Source organism: Oncorhynchus nerka, unplaced genomic scaffold (assembly GCF_034236695.1).
Source record: "Oncorhynchus nerka isolate Pitt River unplaced genomic scaffold, Oner_Uvic_2.0 unplaced_scaffold_1380, whole genome shotgun sequence".
Classification (NCBI taxonomy): Eukaryota; Metazoa; Chordata; class Actinopteri; order Salmoniformes; family Salmonidae; genus Oncorhynchus; species Oncorhynchus nerka.
This window is the reverse complement of record NW_027039976.1, coordinates 77419-100522: the sequence shown is the minus strand read 5'-3', so window position 1 is coordinate 100522 and position 23104 is coordinate 77419. Positions and strand designations below refer to the sequence as shown.

At 42.5% G+C, this 23104-nt stretch overlaps 1 protein-coding gene and 1 long non-coding RNA gene across 2 annotated transcripts; one reads left to right on the top strand and one right to left on the bottom strand.

Moving 5' to 3' along the window:
* Positions 1-7026: 7026 nt before the first annotated feature.
* Positions 7027-10754, bottom strand: LOC135568855 (uncharacterized). The gene is made up of 2 exons (XR_010462751.1): positions 10665-10754; positions 7027-8457 (listed from the first exon to the last, which is right to left on the bottom strand). It is a non-coding gene; the product is annotated as an uncharacterized LOC135568855 (long non-coding RNA).
* LOC135568854 (NACHT, LRR and PYD domains-containing protein 12-like) lies at positions 7685-21317 on the top strand. The gene is made up of 10 exons (XM_065015634.1): positions 7685-7768; positions 8064-8148; positions 8278-8503; positions 9021-10803; positions 11050-11223; positions 11752-11925; positions 14839-15012; positions 18499-18672; positions 18899-18945; positions 19435-21317. The coding sequence occupies exons 1-10, from the start codon at positions 7701-7703 to the stop codon at positions 19977-19979; spliced, it is 3450 nt and encodes a 1149-aa protein (XP_064871706.1). The 5' UTR covers positions 7685-7700; the 3' UTR covers positions 19980-21317.
* Positions 21318-23104: the final 1787 nt, after the last annotated feature.

The following is a 23104-nucleotide window of genomic DNA, read 5'->3' as shown; positions in this document are numbered from 1 at the left end:
TTCAACTTTTCTCCAATTCTATCGGGCCATTACCATGGGCGTAGAAACGAAATTCAAACCACAAATGTTGATGCCAACACAGTCCCCACAGTCCTATTAGTTTTCATTGTGGCCTCGTTTGAATGCTGTGGTTGATGCCAACACAGTCCAGACAGTCCTATTTGTTTTCATTGTGGCCTCGTTTGAATGCTGTGGTTGATGCCAACACAGTCCCCACAGTCCTATTAGTTTTCATTGTGGCCTCGTTTGAATGCTGTGGTTGATGCCAACACAGTTCAGACAGTCCTATTTGTTTTCATTGTGGCCTCGTTTGAATGCTGTGGTTGATGCCAACACAGTCCCTACAGTCCTATTAGTTTTCATTGTGGCCTCGTTTGAATGCTGTGGTTGCGCAAATTTGTACGGAATGGGGTTAGTCAACAGTATTATTTTTGGGGCGCCTCAAGTAGTCTGGACACATGACATTTTTAACAACACCTTTTTTTCTGATACAAACTAGTTTGTTGCGTCGGCCATGGAGCCCAGTTTCATAATGTTACCTTATGTCCCTAGTTACGAAGTAATCACGAAAAAGCTGTCCTTACTTTAGGGCATTTTTCATTCATTCTATTGAGCACCGTGGCACCAACACGCCTTCTGAACGTTCCCATCCCACTGTTCTGCGTCACAACGCCAGCTTTGGTATTGTTATCAATGACACCTGCCTGTGTGAACCTTGGTTAACATATTATAACAAGGTTATGGCTATTTAGTCGATACACTCTATGCCTGGGTACACGTTGTGGTGACCCACAGTCCTAGCCATGGCTATTTAGTGGGCACCTATACTCTATGCCTGGGTACACGTTGTGGTGACCCACAGTCCTAGCGATGGCTATTTAGTCGCTACACTCTATGCCTGGGTACACGTTGTGGTGACCCACAGTCCTAGCCATGGCTATTTAGTGGGCACCTACACTCTATGCCTGGGTACACGTTGTGGTGACCCACAGTCCTAGCGATGCCTATTTAGTGGGCACCTACACTCTATGCCTGGGTACACGTTGTAGTGACCCACAGTCCTAGCGATGGCTATTTAGTCGCTACACTCTATGCCTGGGTACACGTTGTGGTGACCCACAGTCCTAGCGATGGCTATTTAGTGGGCACCTACACTCTATGCCTGGGTACACGTTGTAGTGACCCACAGTCCTAGCGATGGCTATTTAGTGGGCACCTACACTCTATGCCTGGGTACACGTTGTGGTGACCCACAGTCCTAGCGATGGCTATTTAGTCGCTACACTCTATGCCTGGGTACACATTGTGGTGACCAAAAGTCCTAGCGATGGCTATTTAGACGCTACACTCTATGCCTGGGTACTAGTTGTGGTGACCCACAGTCCTAGCGATGGCTATTTAGTCGCTACACTCTATGCCTGGGTACACATTGTGGTGACCCACAGTCCTAGCGATGGCTATTTAGTCGCTACACTCTATGCCTGGGTACACGTTGTGGTGACCCACAGTCCTAGTGATGGCTATTTAGTGGGCACCTACACTCTATGCCTGGGTACACGTTGTGGTGACCCACAGTCCTAGCGATGGCTATTTAGTCGCTACACTCTATGCCTGGGTACACGTTGAGGTGACCCACAGTCCTAGCGATGGCTATTTAGTCGCTACACTCTATGCCTGGGTACACGTTGTGGTGACCCACAGTCCTAGCGATGGCTATGTAGTTGCTACACTCTATGCCTGGGTACACGTTGTGGTGACCCAAAGTCCTAGCGATGGCTATTTTGTCGCTACACTCTATGCCTGGGTACTAGTTGTGGTGACCCACAGTCCTAGCGATGGCTATTTAGTCGCTACACTCTATGCCTGGGTACATGTTGTGGTGACCCACAGTCCTAGCGATGGCTATTTAGTGGGCACCTACACTCTATGCCTGGGTACACGTTGTGGTGACCCACAGTCCTAGCGATGGCTATTTAGTCGCTACACTCTATGCCTGGGTACACATTGTGGTGACCCACAGTCCTAGCGATGGCTATTTAGTGGGCACCTACACTCTATGCCTGGGTATACGTTGTAGTGACCCACAGTCCTAGCGATGGCTATTTAGTGGGCACCTACACTCTATGCCTGGGTACACGTTGTGGTGACCCACAGTCCTAGCGATGGCTATTTAGTCGCTACACTCTATGCCTGGGTACACGTTGAGGTGACCCACAGTCCTAGCGATGGCTATTTAGTCGCTACACTCTATGCCTGGGTACACGTTGTGGTGACCCACAGTCCTAGCGATGGCTATGTAGTTGCTACACTCTATGCCTGGGTACACGTTGTGGTGACCCACAGTCCTATCGATGGCTATTTAGTCGCTACACTCTATGCCTGGGTACACGTTGTGGTGACCCAAAGTCCTAGCGATGGCTATTTTGTCGCTACACTCTATGCCTGGGTACTAGTTGTGGTGACCCACAGTCCTAGCAATGGCTATTTAGTCGCTACACTCTATGCCTGGGTACATGTTGTGGTGACCCACAGTCCTAGCGATGGCTATTTAGTGGGCACCTACACTCTATGCCTGGGTACACGTTGTGGTGACCCACAGTCCTAGCGATGGCTATTTAGTCGCTACACTCTATGCCTGGGTACACGTTGTGGTGACCCACAGTCCTAGCGATGGCTATTTAGTCGCTACACTCTATGCCTGGGTACACGTTGTGGTGACCCACAGTCCTAGCGATGGCTATTTAGTCGCTACACTCTATGCCTGGGTACACGTTGTGGTGACCCACAGTCCTAGCCATGGCTATTTAGTCGCTACACTCTATGCCTGGGTACACGTTGTGGTGACCCACAGTCCTAGCGATGGCTATTTAGTCGCTACACTCTATGCCTGGGTACACGTTGTGGTGACCCACAGTCCTAGCGATGGCTATTTAGTCGCTACACTCTATGCCTGGGTACACGTTGTGGTGACCCACAGTCCTAGCGATGGCTATTTAGTGCTACACTCTATGCCTGGGTACACGTTGTGGTGACCCACAGTCCTAGCGATGGCTATTTAGTCGCTACACTCTATGCCTGGGTACACGTTGTGGTGACCCACAGTCCTAGCGATGGCTATTTAGTCGCTACACTCTATGCCTGGGTACACGTTGTGGTGACCCACAGTCCTAGCGATGGCTATTTAGTCGCTACACTCTATGCCTGGGTACATGTTGTGGTGACCCACAGTCCTAGCGATGGCTATTTAGTGGGCACCTACACTCTATGCCTGGGTACACGTTGTGGTGACCCACAGTCCTAGCGATGGCTATTTAGTCGCTACACTCTATGCCTGGGTACACGTTGTGGTGACCCACAGTCCTAGCGATGGCTATTTAGTCGCTACACTCTATGCCTGGGTACACGTTGTGGTGACCCACAGTCCTAGCGATGGCTATTTAGTCGCTACACTCTATGCCTGGGTACACGTTGTGGTGACCCACAGTCCTAGCCATGGCTATTTAGTCGCTACACTCTATGCCTGGGTACACGTTGTGGTGACCCACAGTCCTAGCGATGGCTATTTAGTCGCTACACTCTATGCCTGGGTACACGTTGTGGTGACCCACAGTCCTAGCGATGGCTATTTAGTCGCTACACTCTATGCCTGGGTACACGTTGTGGTGACCCACAGTCCTAGCGATGGCTATTTAGTCGCTACACTCTATGCCTGGGTACACGTTGTGGTGACCCACAGTCCTAGCGATGGCTATTTAGTCGCTACACTCTATGCCTGGGTACACGTTGTGGTGACCCACAGTCCTAGCGATGGCTATTTAGTCGCTACACTCTATGCCTGGGTACACGTTGTGGTGACCCACAGTCCTAGCGATGGCTATTTAGTCGCTACACTCTATGCCTGGGTACACGTTGTGGTGACCCACAGTCCTAGCGATGGCTATTTAGTGGGCACCTACACTCTATGCCTGGGTACACGTTGTGGTGACCCACAGTCCTAGCGATGGCTATTTAGTCACTACACTCTATGCCTGGGTACACATTGTGGTGACCCACAGTCCTAGCGATGGCTATTTAGTCGCTACACTCTATGCCTGGGTACACGTTGTGGTGACCCACAGTCCTAGCGATGGCTATTTAGTCGCTACACTCTATGCCTGGGTACACGTTGTGGTGACCCACAGTCCTAGCGATGGCTGCCACGTAGCCATCAAACGTTGAACATTTTCTGGTCATGGTTAACCATATGTGGTTATTTTCAGAAAAAGGTGTTATAATCTAAGCAAAACCCAATATCCCTGTCCTCTTTTTCAAGGTGTGGCCAATTTAAACAGGCAGAAGACGAATTGCTGTTTCTAAATGGCTGATGGGTAATTTGATATGCATTGAAATCTTTGTTCGTAGGCATCGAATTGAGCGAATGCTGCGTAGGTTCACTGAGTTGCGAACCAAATGGATAGGTCTAGCTCATTGATTTGTAGATCTGACGCAGTTGGTACCTCTGATTTATGAGCCTAGCAAGTGTCGCGAATTAGTTATGTAGTACCTGCAGAAGGCCACAGGGAGCAAGGACGTGTCGATAGCAAGATAGCTATAAACCCATACTGTTTTTTGCCTTAAAAACCCTAAACCTAACAATCAATCAAATGTATTTATACAGCCCCTTTTAAATCAGCAGATGTCACAACGTGCTATACAGAAACTCTAACCCTTCTTATTACCTATTTTTGCCTTAACCCTTAACCCTAACCCTAAACCTTAACCCTAACCCTTAACCCTAACCCTTAACACTAACCCTTAACCCTAACCCTTAACCCTAAACCTTAACCCTAAACCATAACCCTAACCCTTAACCCTAACCCTTAACCCTAACTCTTAACCCTAACCCTAATTCTAGGGTACGGTAGCCTAGAACACTTTTAGAAAAGTATTAATATTATGTTAGTGAATACAATTTAGTTTCTGATTATTTTGTTAATCAAAAACATTTAGCTTCTTTTTGTTATTTTATTATATTTATTATTGCAAGGCAGAACACTTGATAAACAAGCCACATTAGTTGTATTTTTTAAATGTGGTTTGAACTGGATGTGACCTAGTAACCTCTGTGAAAGTCCAGCAGTTGCAGTGGGACATGTGGGGCAGGTTAGAGACTCTGATCTAAGGGATTAACAAGAAACATACACTTTCTCAGCTGCCTCACCAATGTCTGTACATTAGTTCATCACTTTTCATTTCTAAATGTCCAATAGAAGGCAGCATAAGACCACGGAGCATCAGTTACAGGCTACAAGCATTAATATGATTTACATAAAAGAGCATGCAACCACAGACTATATGTCCCATGACTTTCTAATGGTCATTACTTTAGTTAGCTGTATATCTTGTATTAGGCCTGTAGTTAGCTATATATCTTGTATTAGGCCTGTGTTGCATTTGGGAGAGCAACAAAAACTATAGCAGGTGTTGAACCCCGGGCAAATAATCACTAGTCAGATGCGCAAACCTCAACCGTAGTAAACATGCATTGTAAAAACTAACCTTAATATCTAATATTGCGATTACACAACGTCGGAATAGAAAAGGAAAGATTTCATCCAACCCTCACGGTTAGCAAATTTACCTCGACCTTGTACGGTCGCTGCCACTGACCGTACAAGCTCGATGCTGGTTGATGAATTTGACAATGAATGCACAAGAAAAATAACACTATAATGTTCAGGCTTATTGATAATCGTTACAGTAATGAAGTATAATTTAAAAATATGAGCATTAAAACAGGTAATAAAAACATGAATCATAATTATATTCCTTCACAGTAATCTGTTAAAGGCTTTTTCAGTCTTTCCTCTTGCATTAGCAGTATGGAAAGGGACAGAACATAGCCCCCGCAGAAGTTCTCTTGCATTAGCAGTATGGAAAGGGACAGAACATAGCCCCCGCAGAAGTTCTCTTGCATTAGCAGTATGGAAAGGGACAGAACATAGCCCCCGCAGAAGTTCTCTTGCATTAGCAGTATGGAAAGGGACAGAACATAGCCCCCTCAGAAGTTCTCTTGCATTAGCAGTATGGAAAGGGACAGAACATAGCCCCCGCAGAAGTTCTCTTGCATTAGCAGTATGGAAAGGGACAGAACATAGCCCCCGCAGAAGTTCTCTTGCATTAGCAGTATGGAAAGGGACAGAACATAGCCCCCGCAGAAGTTCTCTTGCATTAGCAGTATGGAAAGGGACAGAACATAGCCCCCGCAGTTGTTCTCTTGCATTAGCAGTATGGAAAGGGACAGAACATAGCCCCCGCAGAAGTTCTCTTGCATTAGCAGTATGGAAAGGGACAGAACATAGCCCCCGCAGAAGTCCTCTTGCATTAGCAGTATGGAAAGGGACAGGACATAGCCCCCGCAGAAGTCCTCTTGCATTAGCAGTATGGAAAGGGACAGAACATAGCCCCCGCAGAAGTTCTCTTGCATTAGCAGTATGGAAAGGGACAGAACATAGCCCCCGCAGTTCTCTTGCATTAGCAGTATGGAAAGGGACAGGACATAGCCCCCACAGAAGTCCTCTTGCATTAGCAGTATGGAAAGGGACAGAACATAGCCCCCGCAGTTCTCTTGCATTAGCAGTATGGAAAGGGACAGGACATAGCCCCCGCAGAAGTCCTCTTGCATTAGCAGTATGGAAAGGGACAGAACATAGCCCCCGCAGTTCTCTTGCATTAGCAGTATGGAAAGGGACAGGACATAGCCCCCACAGAAGTTCTCTTGTGAGGGGGAGTGGTGGTGTAGCCAGTGAGAGAGAACTACACTAATCTTCTGAAATTTCATTCATGGTATTATCCTGCCATCTATTGGAATTATTTAGCAACTGCAGTAGTACTGAATAATGGGTAATTCCTTACTAAAGTAGTAGTTACTCAGAATTGAAAATGTTACATTTTCTAATATTTTTTTACCACAATCATAAAATAACCATGTTTAACATAACAAACAATGAAACTGACATAAACCAAAAACACCATACATTTAGTTCATTATATATATGAAAAACGATTTATTTAGATGGGTGACATTATCTGCCAAAGTAACACCACTGTTTACAAAGAAGAGCTCTCCAGTAGTGTACCAAAACATTCAAGGATCATTTTCTGAAAAGTGAGGTTTCAAGTTTATCATCTTCCAAAGCAGAATTACTTTCCCATTGTTCCTCAACTGTAGTGTCTGATAACATTTTCTAGCTCTGAGTTTCTACTTTAATCCAATGTAAAAAACACCATTCATAATGTTGCTACATAAGAATGAATCTAGCCAGTCAGTAACATTTGACTGTATAAAACCGAGCAGTACTTTTTATTTTTCTGAAAGTGAGGCAGACGTAACATTTTGCAATTAAACATGGTTATTTGTCTCTCTGAAATGAAACCACCAAGTGATAGATTTCAAACAAACACATGGCTGTCAATAAACAATCACATGCCATGATTAGCTGGTAAAATAAACACATCTATCACTTTTATAATTTCTTTAAACAATAACATCTCATTTACCAACTTTTATGAAAATGGATATATAGCGATTTGGAATTAAACTATTATTATGTTTCCCCATCTGAGGTCAGAGTAGATGAGAGATGTAATGTTTGTCTCTGTTGTGTTGAAGTCCAATCAAGCAGGAGAGACCAGCCTCCCCTGTACCCAGCTGTGTGTCCATGAAGAGTGACTGGTCAATGGATAAAAATATAGACTTCAGAGAGGGAGATTATTCTCCTGAACAAAGGTAAGAAGAACTCACGGGTCATGGTCAGTGAGATAAACACAGTCATTTCCCCTCTCCCATATTCCCATTTATTCTTGTTGTTTTCAAAATCCATAGGCTAATGCTTTTTTCCATTTTCATAGTCCAAAAGCAATTTTAAACAAACACGACATTCCCTCCCTCCCTGTGTGTGTGCCTATGTGTGTGTGTGTGTGTGTGTGTGTGTGTGTGTGTGTGTGTGTGTGTGTGTGTGTGTGTGTGTGTGTGTGTGTGCCCTCCCTGGTTGAGGAAATGTAATCTCATATTTTGTCCACAGAACCCAACAGGAGACATCAGAGTCAGAGATTCTCAGTGGTCAGTCTTCCCAGAGTCATCAAACAGACCTGGCCTCTATATTCAGTGTATGTGGTCCTGTTATGTACAATTGTTTTTGTTTACCTCAAGTAAAGTTGATATGTCAATCATTCATTAATGTGTTAATGAGAAAGTATTTCTTCTCTTGCTTAAATGATTTACATTATTTATTTCAGTTGCTTGAAGAGAATTTGATGACATTTGTGAACAACGAGCTGAAGAGGTACAAGAGGATTCTTAGTCCAGAATTCCCAGAAGGCTTTGAGAGTCAGAAGCAGGATAAGGAAGTGGATGCTGAAGATGAGAAGCAGGAGAGCAGTGCCAGAGAGGGGGCTCTGAAGATCACACTGCACGTCCTGAGGAAAATGAACCAGAAGGAGCTTGCTGACACACTGGAGAAAAGTAAGAGCTGTCTGCCTCACGTTAAATGCTGTTTCATAACAAACATTTAAAAGCTGAAACTAAAGTACAGCTAAAGTAGTCGTGTAACACAATTATATTGTAGAAGCCTTAACACAACACCTAGTGACCTCATCAAGTACAGTACCAGCAGGGATGTGTTGATTAATTTAGACAGGAGAGACAGAGGAGAGAGAGAGAGACAGAGGAGAGAGAGAGGACAGGCAGAGGAGAGACAGAGGAGAGACAGAGGAGAGAGAGAGAGACAGAGGAGAGAGAGAGAGACAGAGGAGAACCAGAGGACAGACAGAGAAAGACAGTGATAGAGAGACAACATTAATGATACTGTCTGCAATATGAATAATAATAATATAATCAGTCACTCCAGTGTGTAATGCATTATGAAATCATTTACACATTTATACTGGCAGAGAATAATGTATTATAATGTACACCTTATAACACAGTCCTACAGTATTAAAACAGACATTAATATCCTCTGTGTTATTTCTTCATTCAGATGAGCTTGCTGTGATTTGCCAACGTGAACTCAAATCTAATCTAAAGAAGAAGTTTCAATGTGTATTTGAGGGGATCGCTAAACAAGGAAACCCAACACTTCTCAATAAGATCTACACAGAGCTCTACATCACAGAGGGTGGAACAGGAGAGGTCAATAATGAACATGAGCTGAGACAGATTGAGACAACAACCAGGAAACAAGCAAGAGCAGAGACTGCAATCAAATGTAACGACATCTTCAAACCCTTAACTGGACAAGACAAACGTATCAGAACTGTGCTGACAAAGGGAGTCGCTGGCATTGGAAAAACAGTCTCTGTGCAGAAGTTCATTCTGGACTGGGCTGAAGGAAAAGCAAATCAGGATGTCCAATTTGTATTTTCATTCCCTTTTCGGGAGCTGAATTTGATGAAAGGGGAAAAACACACTTTGATTGAACTTCTCAATCACTTCTCAATGGAAACCAAAGAATCAAGAATCTCCAACTACGACAAGAACAAAGTTCTGTTCATCTTTGATGGTCTGGATGAGTGCCGACTGCCCCTAGACTTCCAGAAGAACAAGATCTGTTGTGACGTCACAAAGTCAACCTCAGTGGATGTTCTGCTGACAAATCTCATCAAGGGAAACCTGCTTCCCTCTGCTCTCCTCTGGATAACTACCCGACCTGCAGCAGCCAATCAGATCCCCCCTGAGTGTGTTGATCAGGTGACAGAGGTACAAGGGTTCAATGACCCACAGAAAGAGGAGTACTTCAGGAGAAGATTCAGTGATGAGGACCTGGCCAGCAGAATCATCTCACACATAAAGACATCAAGGAGCCTCCACATCATGTGCCACATTCCAGTCTTTTGTTGGATTTCTGCAACAGTCCTTGAACACATGCTGACACATAAGACAGAAGAGATGCCCAAGACTCTGACTGAGATGTACACACACCTTGTGGTGTTTCATACCAAACAGAAGAATGAAAAGTATCTTGGGAAAGAAGAGAGGGGTCCAGACTGGAATAAAGAGAGCATTCTGTCACTGGGAAAACTGGCTTTTCAACAGCTTGTGAAGGGCAATCTGATTTTCTATGAAGAAGACCTGAAAGAGTCTGGCATTGATGTCAATGAAGCCTCAGTGTACTCAGGATTGTGCACACAGATCTTTAAAGAGGAATGTGGGCTGTACCAGGACAAGGTGTACTGCTTCGTGCATCTGAGCATTCAGGAGTTTCTGGCTGCTGTATATGTGTTCCTTTCATTCAGCAACAACAATGAAAATCTAATGGCCGAACCTCAAACAACATCCAGCAACGATTGTCTACTGAAGCCAGAAGTTACTGTCTACAAGAGTGCTGTGGATAAAGCCTTACAAAGTGAGACGGGAAACCTGGACCTTTTCCTCCGCTTCCTTCTGGGCCTCTCACTGGAGTCCAATCAGAAGCACTTACGAGGTCTACTGACAACGAAAGGAAGCAGTTCACAGAGCCATGAAGAAACAGTCAAGTACATCAAGGAGAAGATCAGTGAGAATCCCTCTCCAGAGAGGTGCATCAATCTGTTCCACTGTCTGAATGAACTGAATGACCATTCTCTAGTGGAGGAGATCCAACGCTACCTGAGATCAGGAAGTGTCTCCAGTGATGAACTCTTACCTGCACAGTGGTCAGCTCTGGTCTTTGTGTTGCTGACTTCAGAAAAGGAGCTGGATGCGTTTGACCTGAAGAAATACTCCAGATCAGAGGAAGGTCTTCTGAGGCTGCTGCCAGTGGTCAAAGTCTCCAGAGCTGCTCTGTGAGTAAATACAAATACATTTAAGTACTAATCATCAGGAAGAAATATTCACTTTATTCAGAAAAATATATTGAATCAATGCATTGGTGTTCACATTTTATAACAATACGACAATACAATTCAGGGAGACGGAAGGTAAGTCTATATGTTGTTTGGTAGAATAAACCTAATGCATCTGTCATTGTCCTTCTACACTACTGGTTTTAAATGAACAGTGTTTTTGTGAAATCGTGATCTCTTTGTCAGGCTGTCAGGCTGTGGAGTCACAGAGGAAGGCTGTGCTTCTCTGGTCTCAGCTCTGAAGTCAAACCCCTCAAACCTGAGAGAGCTGGACCTGAGTAGCAATGACCTGAAGGATTCAGGAGTGAAGCTGCTCTCTGCTGGACTGCGGAATCCCAACTGTAAACTGGAGACTCTGAGGTCAGTATTCCTGTAGTTGGTCAACAAGTGATAACTGTTCACTAGTTCCACATGTGTTTACCAGACACACATAATCCACACCATATGTATTTGGACAGTGAAGCTTACAGATTTAAATTTGTCTCAATGCTCCAGCATTTAGGATTTGAGATATTATGTTTCATATTAGGCGGCAGTACAGAATGTCCCCTTTGTTTTTAAGGTACTCATAAAAATATGTTTTAGCTTTTAGAAAAGAAAGCACTTCATGGACCTAGTTCTCACATTTGAAGAAGTACTAAAAGTGTATTTTTTAAAGCATCAGAGGTGAAGGTCTGGTCAGTCTACTCAGATATTTGTACAATACATTTCTCTCTCTTCAAGCAATATTATGATCATTTCTAATAATGATACATTCATTCATTTATGAATAGATATGGCAGGTTTCAGGACACTGATGTATCTGAATATGTTGAAAAATATATACTGCCACTATTTTCACTACCAAATAATAGCAGTGTGGTTTTAATATGATTTTACTATTTGCAGGCTGTCAGGCTGTCAAGTCACAGAGGAAGGCTGTGCTTCTCTGGTCTCAGCTCTGAAGGCAAATCCCTCACACCCAAGAGAGCTGGATCTGAGTAACAATGACCTGAAGGATTCAGGAGTGAAGCTGCTCTCTGCTGGACTGGGGAATCCCCACTGTAAACTGGAGACTCTGAGGTCAGTATTCCTGTAGTTGGTCAACAAGTGATAACTGTTCACCAGATCCACAAGTGTTTACCAGGCACACAGTCCAAATCATATGTGTGTTTACAGTGAAGTTTACCGTTTTAAATTTGTCGCTATTCTCCAGCATTTTGGATTTGAGATCAAATGTTTCACATTAGACGACAGTACAGAAGGTCACCTTTTAATTAGAGCTTAATGGTGAGAGGTTAGAATGTCAACTTTAATTAGAGGTTAATGGTGAGAGGTTAGAATGTCACCTTTAATTAGAGGTTAATGGTGAGAGGTTAGTATGTCTTGTTGTAGCCTCTGTTATTGGTAATGGTGAGAGGTTAGAATGTCACCTTTAATTAGAGGTTAATGGTGAGAGGTTAGAATGTCACCTTTAATTAGAGGTTAATGGTGAGAGGTTAGAATGTCACCTTTAATTAGAGGTTAATGGTGAGAGGTTAGAATGTCACCTTTAATTAGAGGTTAATGGTGAGAGGTTAGAATGTCACCTTTAATTAGAGGTTAATGGTGAGAGGTTAGAATGTCACCTTTAATTAGAGGTTAATGGTGAGAGGTTAGAATGTCACCTTTAATTAGAGGTTAATGGTGAGAGGTTAGAATGTCACCTTTAATTAGAGGTTAATGGTGAGAGGTTAGTATGTCACCTTTAATTAGAGGTTAATGGTGAGAGGTTAGAATGTCACCTTTAATTAGAGGTTAATGGTGAGAGGTTAGTATGTCACCTTTAATTAGAGGTTAATGGTGAGAGGTTAGAATGTCACCTTTAATTAGAGGTTAATGGTGAGAGGTTAGAATGTCACCTTTAATTAGAGGTTAATGGTGAGAGGTTAGAATGTCACCTTTAATTAGAGGTTAATGGTGAGAGGTTAGAATGTCACCTTTAATTAGAGGTTAATGGTGAGAGGTTAGTATGTCACCTTTAATTAGAGGTTAATGGTGAGAGGTTAGAATGTCACCTTTAATTAGAGGTTAATGGTGAGAGGTTAGTATGTCACCTTTAATTAGAGGTTAATGGTGAGAGGTTAGAATGTCACCTTTAATTAGAGGTTAATGGTGAGAGGTTAGAATGTCACCTTTAATTAGAGGTTAATGGTGAGAGGTTAGTATGTCACCTTTAATTAGAGGTTAATGGTGAGAGGTTAGAATGTCATCTTTAATTAGAGGTTAATGGTGAGAGGTTAGAATGTCACCTTTAATTAGAGGTTAATGGTGAGAGGTTAGTATGTCACCTTTAATTAGAGGTTAATGGTGAGAGGTTAGAATGTCACCTTTAATTAGAGGTTAATGGTGAGAGGTTAGAATGTCACCTTTAATTAGAGGTTAATGGTGAGAGGTTAGAATGTCACCTTTAATTAGAGGTTAATGGTGAGAGGTTAGAATGTCACCTTTAATTAGAGGTTAATGGTGAGAGGTTAGAATGTCACCTTTAATTAGAGGTTAATGGTGAGAGGTTAGAATGTCACCTTTAATTAGAGGTTAATGGTGAGAGGTTAGAATGTCACCTTTAATTAGAGGTTAATGGTGAGAGGTTAGAATGTCACCTTTAATTAGAGGTTAATGGTGAGAGGTTAGTATGTCACCTTTAATTAGAGGTTAATGGTGAGAGGTTAGTATGTCTTGTTGTAGCCTCTGTAACTCTCTCACTCGTTATTATTAATGATTCATTCATGATCTTTCTCAAATCACAGGCTTGATGTAGTCATTGCGTTCCAAGAATATGGGACCAAATACAATTATTTTGACTACTTGAATACACTATAAGTGAATTGGTCAGAATACTTATGACTTATTCAAATAGGGGGACTAGATACATAAAGTGCTTTCATTTCTAAACGGTGAAACAGATATGTATGAAAATACCCTCAAATTAAAGGTGACATTATATACTGTCACCTTAGATGAAACATTAGACCTCAAATCCAAAATGTTGGAGTACAGATCCACATTTAAAATGTTATCTTCACTGTCAAAATAGATATGTACTGAGTATACAGTCCACACCAATCTAAATCTGATACCTCACTGTCTGTCTTTTAACCGATACTGCTTTTTAAACTGGTCTGGTCAGTCTACTCAAATATGTGAATGTTAGGAATTGTATGAATAATGACTAAACAATATTTACATTTAAATAGAACTATAACTAATTAAACTCTACCCTGTTTTACAATATCTGATGAATAATGTTAGTTCCTAAGAAAGAGGTTATGTAGCATGGATAAGGGGTAATTGGAAATGATAACCATTGTGTAGGAAGGAATGTGTGTGTGTGTGTGTCTAAAGTAAGCAAAGAGGGTCATTAACCTATGTTTGAACCAACTCAGCTATAACTCTGTGGCGATCAAATAAGACAGCGAGAGCCCCTCCAGGTTTTCCTTATCTGGAACTGTCTGCTAAGTGGTAATAAACTATGGTGAGACTTCAGGAGTTAATCCAGTGTGTCAGGTATTTGCGCTAGTGAGTTGGAATTAACTTTTGAACCTGCTTTGTCCTGGTCTAGAGGAGGAGATACATTTTATAACCTATGATGTCATATGTGATACATAAGCTGTTGTAAATTGTTCTCGAGAATAAATGCTATTGGCTAATTTTGATAGACTCTGTCTATTTTATGCAAATGACGATCTTACAAATTCTTAGAAACAGACAGAGTGATTTAAATTGAATTGGTTAATGAATATATATAGGAATTGTTAAATTCCTTTGACAGTGAACTACACATTTTTCTCTCTTCAAGCAATATTATGATCATTTCTAATAATGATACATTCATTTCTTAATAGATATGGCAGGTTTCAGGACACTGATATCTGAATGTGTTGAAAAAATATGCTGCCACTATTTTCAACACCAAAGAATAGCAGTGTGTTTTTAATATGATTTTACTCTTTGCAGGCTGTCAGGCTGTCTAGTCACAGAGGAAGGCTGTGGTTCTCTGGTCTCAGCTCTGAAGTCAAACTCCTCACACCTGAGAGAGCTGGATCTGAGTAACAATGACCTGAAGGATTCAGGAGTGGAGCTGCTCTCTGCTGGACTGGGGAATCCCCACTGTAAACTGGAGACTCTGAGGTCAGTGTTACTGTATTTGGTCAACAAGAGGGGGAGATCAAGCTGATCCTAACTGTTATAGGCCTATTTCTATTTTGCCCTGTTAATCAAAACTGTTGGAAAAACTTGTCAGTAATCAACTTACTGGCTTACTTGATGTCTATAGAATTCTCTCTGGAATACAATCTAGTTTCTACTCAGGTAATGGATTTGTTATTACAACCTTCCTTAAAGGTCCTCAACGATGTCACCAATGGCCCTGATTAATAGCAATGTTGTGATGCTATTTGTATTGTCTTGGCCAAAGCTTTTGATAAGGTAGACCATTCCATTCTTGGGGGCCGGCTAAGGAGTATTGGTGTCTCTGAGGGGTCTTTGGCCTGGTTTGCTAACTACATCTCTCAGAGTGCAGTGTATAAAGTCAGAAAGAGGCTTGATCCTAGACCCCACGCTCTTCTCAATTTACATCAACAACATAGCTCAGGCAGTAGGAAGCTCTCTCATCCATGTATATGCTCTATATACCATCTTATACTCAGCTGGCCCCTCACCGGATTTTGTGTTAAACGCTCTACAACAAATTTGCCGAGTTAGTAGGGCGTCGTTGTAAATAAGAGTTGGACGAGTTAAATAAAAGTGAGAACTGTTCACCAGATCCAGATGTGTTTACCAAGCACACATAGTCCACAGCATACAGTGCCTTGCGAAAGTATTCGGCCCCCTTGAACGTTGCGACCTTTTGCCACATTTCAGGCTTCAAACATAAAGATATAAAAGTGTATTTTTTTGTGAAGAATCAACAACAAGTGGGACATTTATTGGATATTTCAAACTTTTTTAACAAATCAAAAACTGAAAAATTGGGCGTGCAAAATTATTCAGCCCTCTTAAGTTAATACTTTGTAGCGCCACCTTTTGCTGCGATTACAGCTGTAAGTTGCTTGGGGTATGTCTCTATCAGTTTTGCACATCGAGAGACTGAATTTTTTTCCCCATTCCTCCTTGCAAAACAGCTCGAGCTCAGTGAGGGTGGATGAAGAGCATTTGTGAACAGCAGTTTTCAGTTCTTTCCACAGATTCTCGATTGGATTCAGGTCTGGACTTTGACTTGGCCATTCTAACACCTGGATATGTTTATTTTTGAACCATTCCATTGTAGATTTTGCTTTATGTTTTGGATCATTGTCTTGTTGGAAGACAAATCTCCGTCCCAGTCTCAGGTCTTTTGCAGACTCCATCAGGTTTTCTTCCAGAATGGTCCTGTATTTGGCTCCCTCCATCTTCCCATCAATTTTAACCATCTTCCCTGTCCCTGCTGAAGAAAAGCAGGCCCAAACCATGATGCTGCCACCACCATGTTTGACAGTGGGGATGGTGTGTTCAGGGTGATGAGCTGTGTTGCATTTACGCCAAACATAACGTTTTGCATTGTTGCCAAAAAGTTCAATTTTGGTTTCATCTGACCAGAGCACCTTCTTCCACATGTTTGTTGTGTCTCCCAGGTGGCTTGTGGCAAACTTTAAACTACACTTTTTATGGATATCTTTAAGAAATGGCTTTCTTCTTGCCACTCTTCCATAAAGGCCAGATTTGTGCAATGTACGACTGATTGTTGTCCTATGGACAGAGTCTCCCACCTCAGCTGTAGATCTCTGCAGTTCATCCAGAGTGATCATGGGCCTCTTGGCTGCATCTCTGATCAGTCTTTTCCTTGTATGAGCTGAAAGTTTAGAGGGACGGCCAGGTCTTGGTAGATTTGCAGTGGTCTGATACTCCTTCCATTTCAATATTATCGCTTGCACAGTGCTCCTTGGGATGTTTAAAGCTTGGGAAATCTTTTTGTATCCAAATCCGGCTTTAAACTTCTTCACAACAGTATCTCGGACCTGCCTGGTGTGTTCCTTGTTCTTCATGATGCTCTCTGCGCTTTTAACGGACCTCTGAGACTATCACAGTGCAGGTGCATTTATACGGAGACTTGATTACACGCAGGTGGATTGTATTTATCATCATTAGTCATTTAGGTCAACATTGGATCATTCAGAGATCCTCACTGAACTTCTGGAGAGAGTTTGCTGCACTGAAAGTAATAGGGCTGAATAATTTTGCACACCCAATTTTTCAGTTTTTGATTTGTTAAAAAAGTTTGAAATATCCAATAAATGTGGTTCCACTTCATGATTGTGTCCCACTTGTTGTTGATTCTTCACAAAAAAAATACAGTTTTATATCTTTATGTTTGAAGCCTGAAATGTGGCAAAAGGTCGCAAAGTTCAAGAGGGCCGAATACTTTCGCAAGGCACTGTATATGTTTGCAAAATGCTCCAGCATTTTGGATTTGAGATCAAATGTTTCATTTTAGGCAACAGTATATAATGTCACCTTTTATTTTAGGATATTTCATACATTCAATCTGTGTTACTGTTTAGAAATGAAAGCACTTTGTGTCTAGTTTCCCATAATAATTTGGACCACAGTGATCACATCAACCTTGTGACTCTACACACTTGTTGAATGCATTTGTGGTTTGCTTTGGTTGTGTTATGGATTATGTTTTTCAAATAGAAACTAAATGGTGTCATTTTGGAGTCACTTCACTTGTATTGTCAGTAAGAGTAGATGATGTTTGTGAACACTTCTACATTGATGTGGATGCTACCATGATTATGAATGAATCGTGAATGATGATGAATGAGAAAGTTACTGAGGCACATAGATCAAACCCCCTCTGTTATTGGTAATTCATTTATTTAACTAGGTAAGTCAGTTAAGAACAAATTCTTATTTTTAATGACGGCCTGGGTTTTTAATGACGGCCTAGGAACAGTGGGTTAACTGCCTGTTCAGGGGCAGAACGACAGATTTGTACCTTGTCAGCTCAGGGGATTTGAATTTGCCACCTTTTGGTTAGTAGTCCAATGCTCTAACCACTAGGCTACCCTGCCGCCCCAAATGGTAATGGTGAGAGGTTAGCATGTTTTGTTGTAGCCTCTGTAACTTTCTTATTCATCATTTCTCATGACTGATTCATGATTTTTCTTAATCAGGGAATCATCATGATTCATTTAGTAGTGTTTAGAAACCTGTTATCTACTCACTTAGACACAAGATTAATCCAATCACCATCCACCATTTAGTTACTATTGGGCAAAACACAACTCCAAACACAACCCCAAACACAACCCCAACACAACCCCAAACACAACCCCAAACACAACCCAAAACACAACCCCAAACACAACCCAAAACACAACCCCAAACACAACCCCAAACACAACCCCAACACAACCCCAACACAACCCCAAACACAACCCCAAACACAACCCCAAACACAACCCCAAACACAACCCCAAACACAACCCCAAACACAACCAAAATGCAAAATCAACCAACGAGTTTAAATACTAAACGTTTTACAACTTTAATACATTAAAAGTGAATTGGTCAGAAAACATAACTTCTTCAAATAGGGGGATTAGTAATATGATATGATTTGACTCTTTGCAGGCTGTCAGGCTGTCTAGTCACAGAGGAAGGCTGTGCTTCTCTGGTCTCAGCTCTGAGGTCAAACCCCTCACACCTGAGAGAGCTGGACCTGAGCTACAATCACCCAGGAGACTCGGGAGTCAGACTGCTCTCTGCTGGGCTGGAGGATCCAAACTACAGACTGGAGAAACTCAAGTATGTAGAGGGTTTATGTCAATGTTCATATCAGACATGTTTGAGTATCAGGCTAGTTAAGACAAACATTCTTACCAACCCTTGGACAAAGTGTGTGTGTGTATGTGTATATATGAGAGAGAGAGAGAGAGAGAGAGAGAGAGAGAGAGAGAGAGAGAGAGAGAGAGAGAGAGAGAGTTCACGTCTATCCCTCAATGACTGTCTCTTCTTCTGCTTACCGCTACAGTGTGGAACATGGTGGAGAGTACACAATGAAACCTGGGCTTAGAAAATGTGAGTGTTGACTGCTGTGAAGAATTTGACTAAGAATAAGTCTTAATTCAAGTTCAGTCAAAGACCACCATCATTAATTACTTGGACATATTAAATATCAGCTGTAGTTCTACAGAAGCAGAAATCAGGGACACCAAAGTTTAGAAAGAGTTTCTTTGACAATGTGTGTGTCTGTGTATGTGTGTGGCATGTTTGTGTTACATCAGAAATGTGTGAGTGTTCATGCATGCATCATGGGGTGTGTGTGTGTGTGTGTGTGTGTGTGTGTGTGTGTGTGTGTGTGTGTGTGTGTGTGTGTAATTAATGGGAATAAGTGTGTTTTATATTACCATACAGTATAACAGTTGATCAATCAAAAGTCTCAAGTTACCTTAACATCTCCTTTTGATACCTAGAAACATCTACATTAAATTAATTAGTGAAAGGTGAGTTAACATTCTAATGTGAATGATGATGATTTCTAATATTGTGTCTGGTTTCATCCATCAGATGCCTGTGATCTCACCCTGGACCCAAACACAGTAAACAGACTCCTCTTTCTGTCTGAGGAGAACAGAAAGGTGACATGTGGGAGAAAGAAGCAGCCGTATCCTGATCACCCAGAGAGATTTGAGGTCTGTAGACAGGTGCTGTGTAGAGAGGGTCTGACTGGGCGCTGTTACTGGGAGGTAGAGTGGAGTGGGGGATGGCCGGTTATAGGAGTGACATATAAAGGAATCAACAGGAGAGGAGGGGGTAAGGACTGTGGACTCGGATGGAATGACAAGTCCTGGAGTCTGTTCTGCTCTGACAACAGTTACACTGCCAGGCACAATTGTAATACCACTCTCATAGATGTCCCTTCCTCCGGCTCCCACAGAGTAGGAGTGTATCTGGACTGGCCAGCCGGCACTCTGTCCTTCTACAGAGTCTCCTCTGACTCACTGACCCACCTGAACACATTCTACACCACATTCACTGAGCCCCTCTATTCAGGGTTCTGGGTTTATGATGACTCTTCAGTGACCCTAATCAAACACAACACAATATTTTAATAAAATATAAAATAAGAATATAAATAAATAAATATATAACTCTGTCCTCACACACACTGGAAACACACACACACACACACTGGACACACACACACAGACACACATACTGGACACACATACTGGACACACACTGGACACACACACAAACTGGACACACACACACACACAAACTGGACACACACACTGGAAACACAGGACACACACACACAAAATGGACACACACACATGCAAACACACTGGACACACACACACTGGACACAAACTGGACACACCCGACACACACACACTGGACGGACACACAGGACACACACACACCTTGTACACACACACATACACTGAATACACACACACACCAGTTTGGGCCAGTTTATTCCTGTAAATACACTGAACTAAAATATAAAGTCAACATGTAAAGTGTTGGTCCCATGTTTCATTCCTCTGAAATAAAAGATCCCTGAAATGTTCCATACACACAAAAAGCTGACATGTTTTACAGCCCTGTTAGTGAGCATTTCTCATTTGCCAAGATAATCCATCCACCTGACCACTGTGCCATATGAAGAAGCTGGTGTCATGTTTGCTGATGTAAACGTTGTGAACAGAGTGGCCCATGGTGGCAGTGAGGTTATGATATGGGGAATCATAAGCTACGGACAATGAACACAATCGCAATTTATATGCACAGAGATACCATGATGAGAACCCATTGTTGTATCATTCCTTTGCCTCCATCCCCTCATGTGTCAGCATGATAATGCACGGCCCGATCGTGGTCGCAAGGATCTATACACAATTCCTGGAAGCTGAAAAAATAAAATATATTTTCCATGGCCTGAGAACTCACCAGATATGTCAGCCGTTGAGCATGTTTGGGATGCTCTGGACAGACGTGTACGACAGCGTGTTCCAGGTCCTGACAATATCCAGCAACTTTGCACAGCCATTGAAGAGGAGTGGGACAACATTCCAAAGGCCACAATCAACAGCCTGATCAACTCTATGTAAAGGAGATGTGTCGCAATGCATGAGGCAAATGATGATCACACCAGATACTGACTGGTTTTCTGATCCACAATCCTACTTTTATACTAAGGTATCTGTGACCAATAGATGCATGTCTGTATTCCCAGTCATGTTAAATTTGTAGATTAAGGCCTAATGAATTTATTTTCAATTGAATGTAACTCAGTAAAATCTTTGAAATTGTTGCCAGTTGCGTTTAGATTTTAGATCAGTATAATACAAATGAGCAGTTTAAAATGTTTTAGGTTTATGATGTTAGTAACACGAAGTAATTCCATACTTTCACTAAAGATCTAAAGTAACTTTTTATTGACAGACGCCTCATGTCAATGTTCTGGATTTTGATGAAAGGAAATTCCATATAGCCTACTGGCTAGGACTTTTCTATGGCATCTTCTGTTTGGGTGTCTCAGGTCAGGTCTGAGCCATAATCAGAATGTGTCTCTGTCTCTATTTCCAGCCCTGCCATTTCTACCTGTCCTGATCTAGTGTTTGACCCCTGACCTCCTCACACCGTCTCACTGTCCATGTCTGCTTTTAGCTCCCACCTCTACTTCACTGTGTTATAATGGACCTTATGCTTGTTATGTCACCTCTGTAACCAGGTATCAAACATACTGACCTTTCTGACCCCGTCCCATGGCCCTACTTCACTGTGTTATAATGGACCTTATGCTTGTTATGTCTCCTCTGTAACCAGGTATCAAACATACTGACCTTTCTGACCCTGTCCCATGGTCCTACTTCACTGTGTTATAATGGACCTTATGCTTGTTATGTCACCTCTGTAACCAGCTATCAAACATACTGACCTTTCTGACCCTGTCCCATGGTCCTACTTCACTGTGTTATAATGGACCTTATGCTTGTTATGTCACCTCTGTAACCAGCTATCAAACATACTGACCTTTCTGACCCTGTCCCATGGCCCTACTTCACTGTGTTATAATGGACCTTATGCTTGTTATGTCACCTCTGTAACCAGCTATCAAACATACTGACCTTTCTGACCCTGTCCCATGGTCCTACTTCACTGTGTTATAATGGACCTTAATGCTTGGGGTTAGGTTGGGTTAGAGATGGGGTTAGGTTGGGTTAAAGATGGGGTTAGGTTGGGTTAGAGATGGGGTTAGGTTGGGTTAGAGATGGGGTTAGGTTGGGTTAAAGATGGGGTTAGGTTGGGTTAAAGATGGGGTTAGGTTGGGTTAGAGATGGGGTTAGGTTGGGTTAAAGATGGGGTTAGGTTGGGTTAAAGATGGGGTTAGGTTGGGTTGGAGATGGGGTTAGGTTGGGTTGGAGATGGGGTTAGGTTGGGTTAAAGATGGGGTTAGGTTGGGTTAGAGATGGGGTTAGGTTGGGTTAGAGATGGGGTTAGGTTGGGTTAAAGATGGGGTTAGGTTTGGTTAGATATGGGGATAGGTTGGGTTAGATATGGGGATAGGTTGGGTTAGAGATGGGGTTAGGTTGGGTTAGAGATGGGGTTAGGTTGGGTTAAAGATGGGGTTAGGTTGGGTTAAAGATGGGGTTAGGTTGGGTTAAAGATGGGGTTAGGTTGGGTTAGAGATGGGGTTAGGTTGAGTTAGAGATGGGGTTAGGTTGGGTTAGAGATGGGGTTAGGTTGGGTTAGAGATGGGGTTAGGTTGGGTTAGAGATGGGGTTAGGTTGGGTTAGAGATGGGGTTAGGTTGGGTTAAAGATGGGGTTAGGTTGGGTTAGAGATGGGGTTAGGTTGGGTTAAAGATGGGGTTAGGTTGGGTTAGAGATGGGGTTAGGTTGGGTTAAAGATGGGGTTAGGTTGGGTTAAAGATGGGGTTAGGATGGGTTAGAGATGGGGTTGGGTTGGGTTAGAGATGGGGTTAGGTTGGGTTAGAGATGGGGTTAGGTTGGGTTAAAGATGGGGTTAGGTTGGGTTAGAGATGGGGTTAGGTTGGGTTAGAGATGGGGTTAGGTTGGGTTAAAGATGGGGTTAGGTTGGGTTAGAGATGGGGTTAGGTTGGGTTAAAGATGGGGTTAGGTTTGAGCCAGCATGAGGATGGATCTGAGTCTAAGGATTATTTGAGTTTAAGTGTAACGGTTTTCCTCCTGGGAAGGAGAGGAGGACCA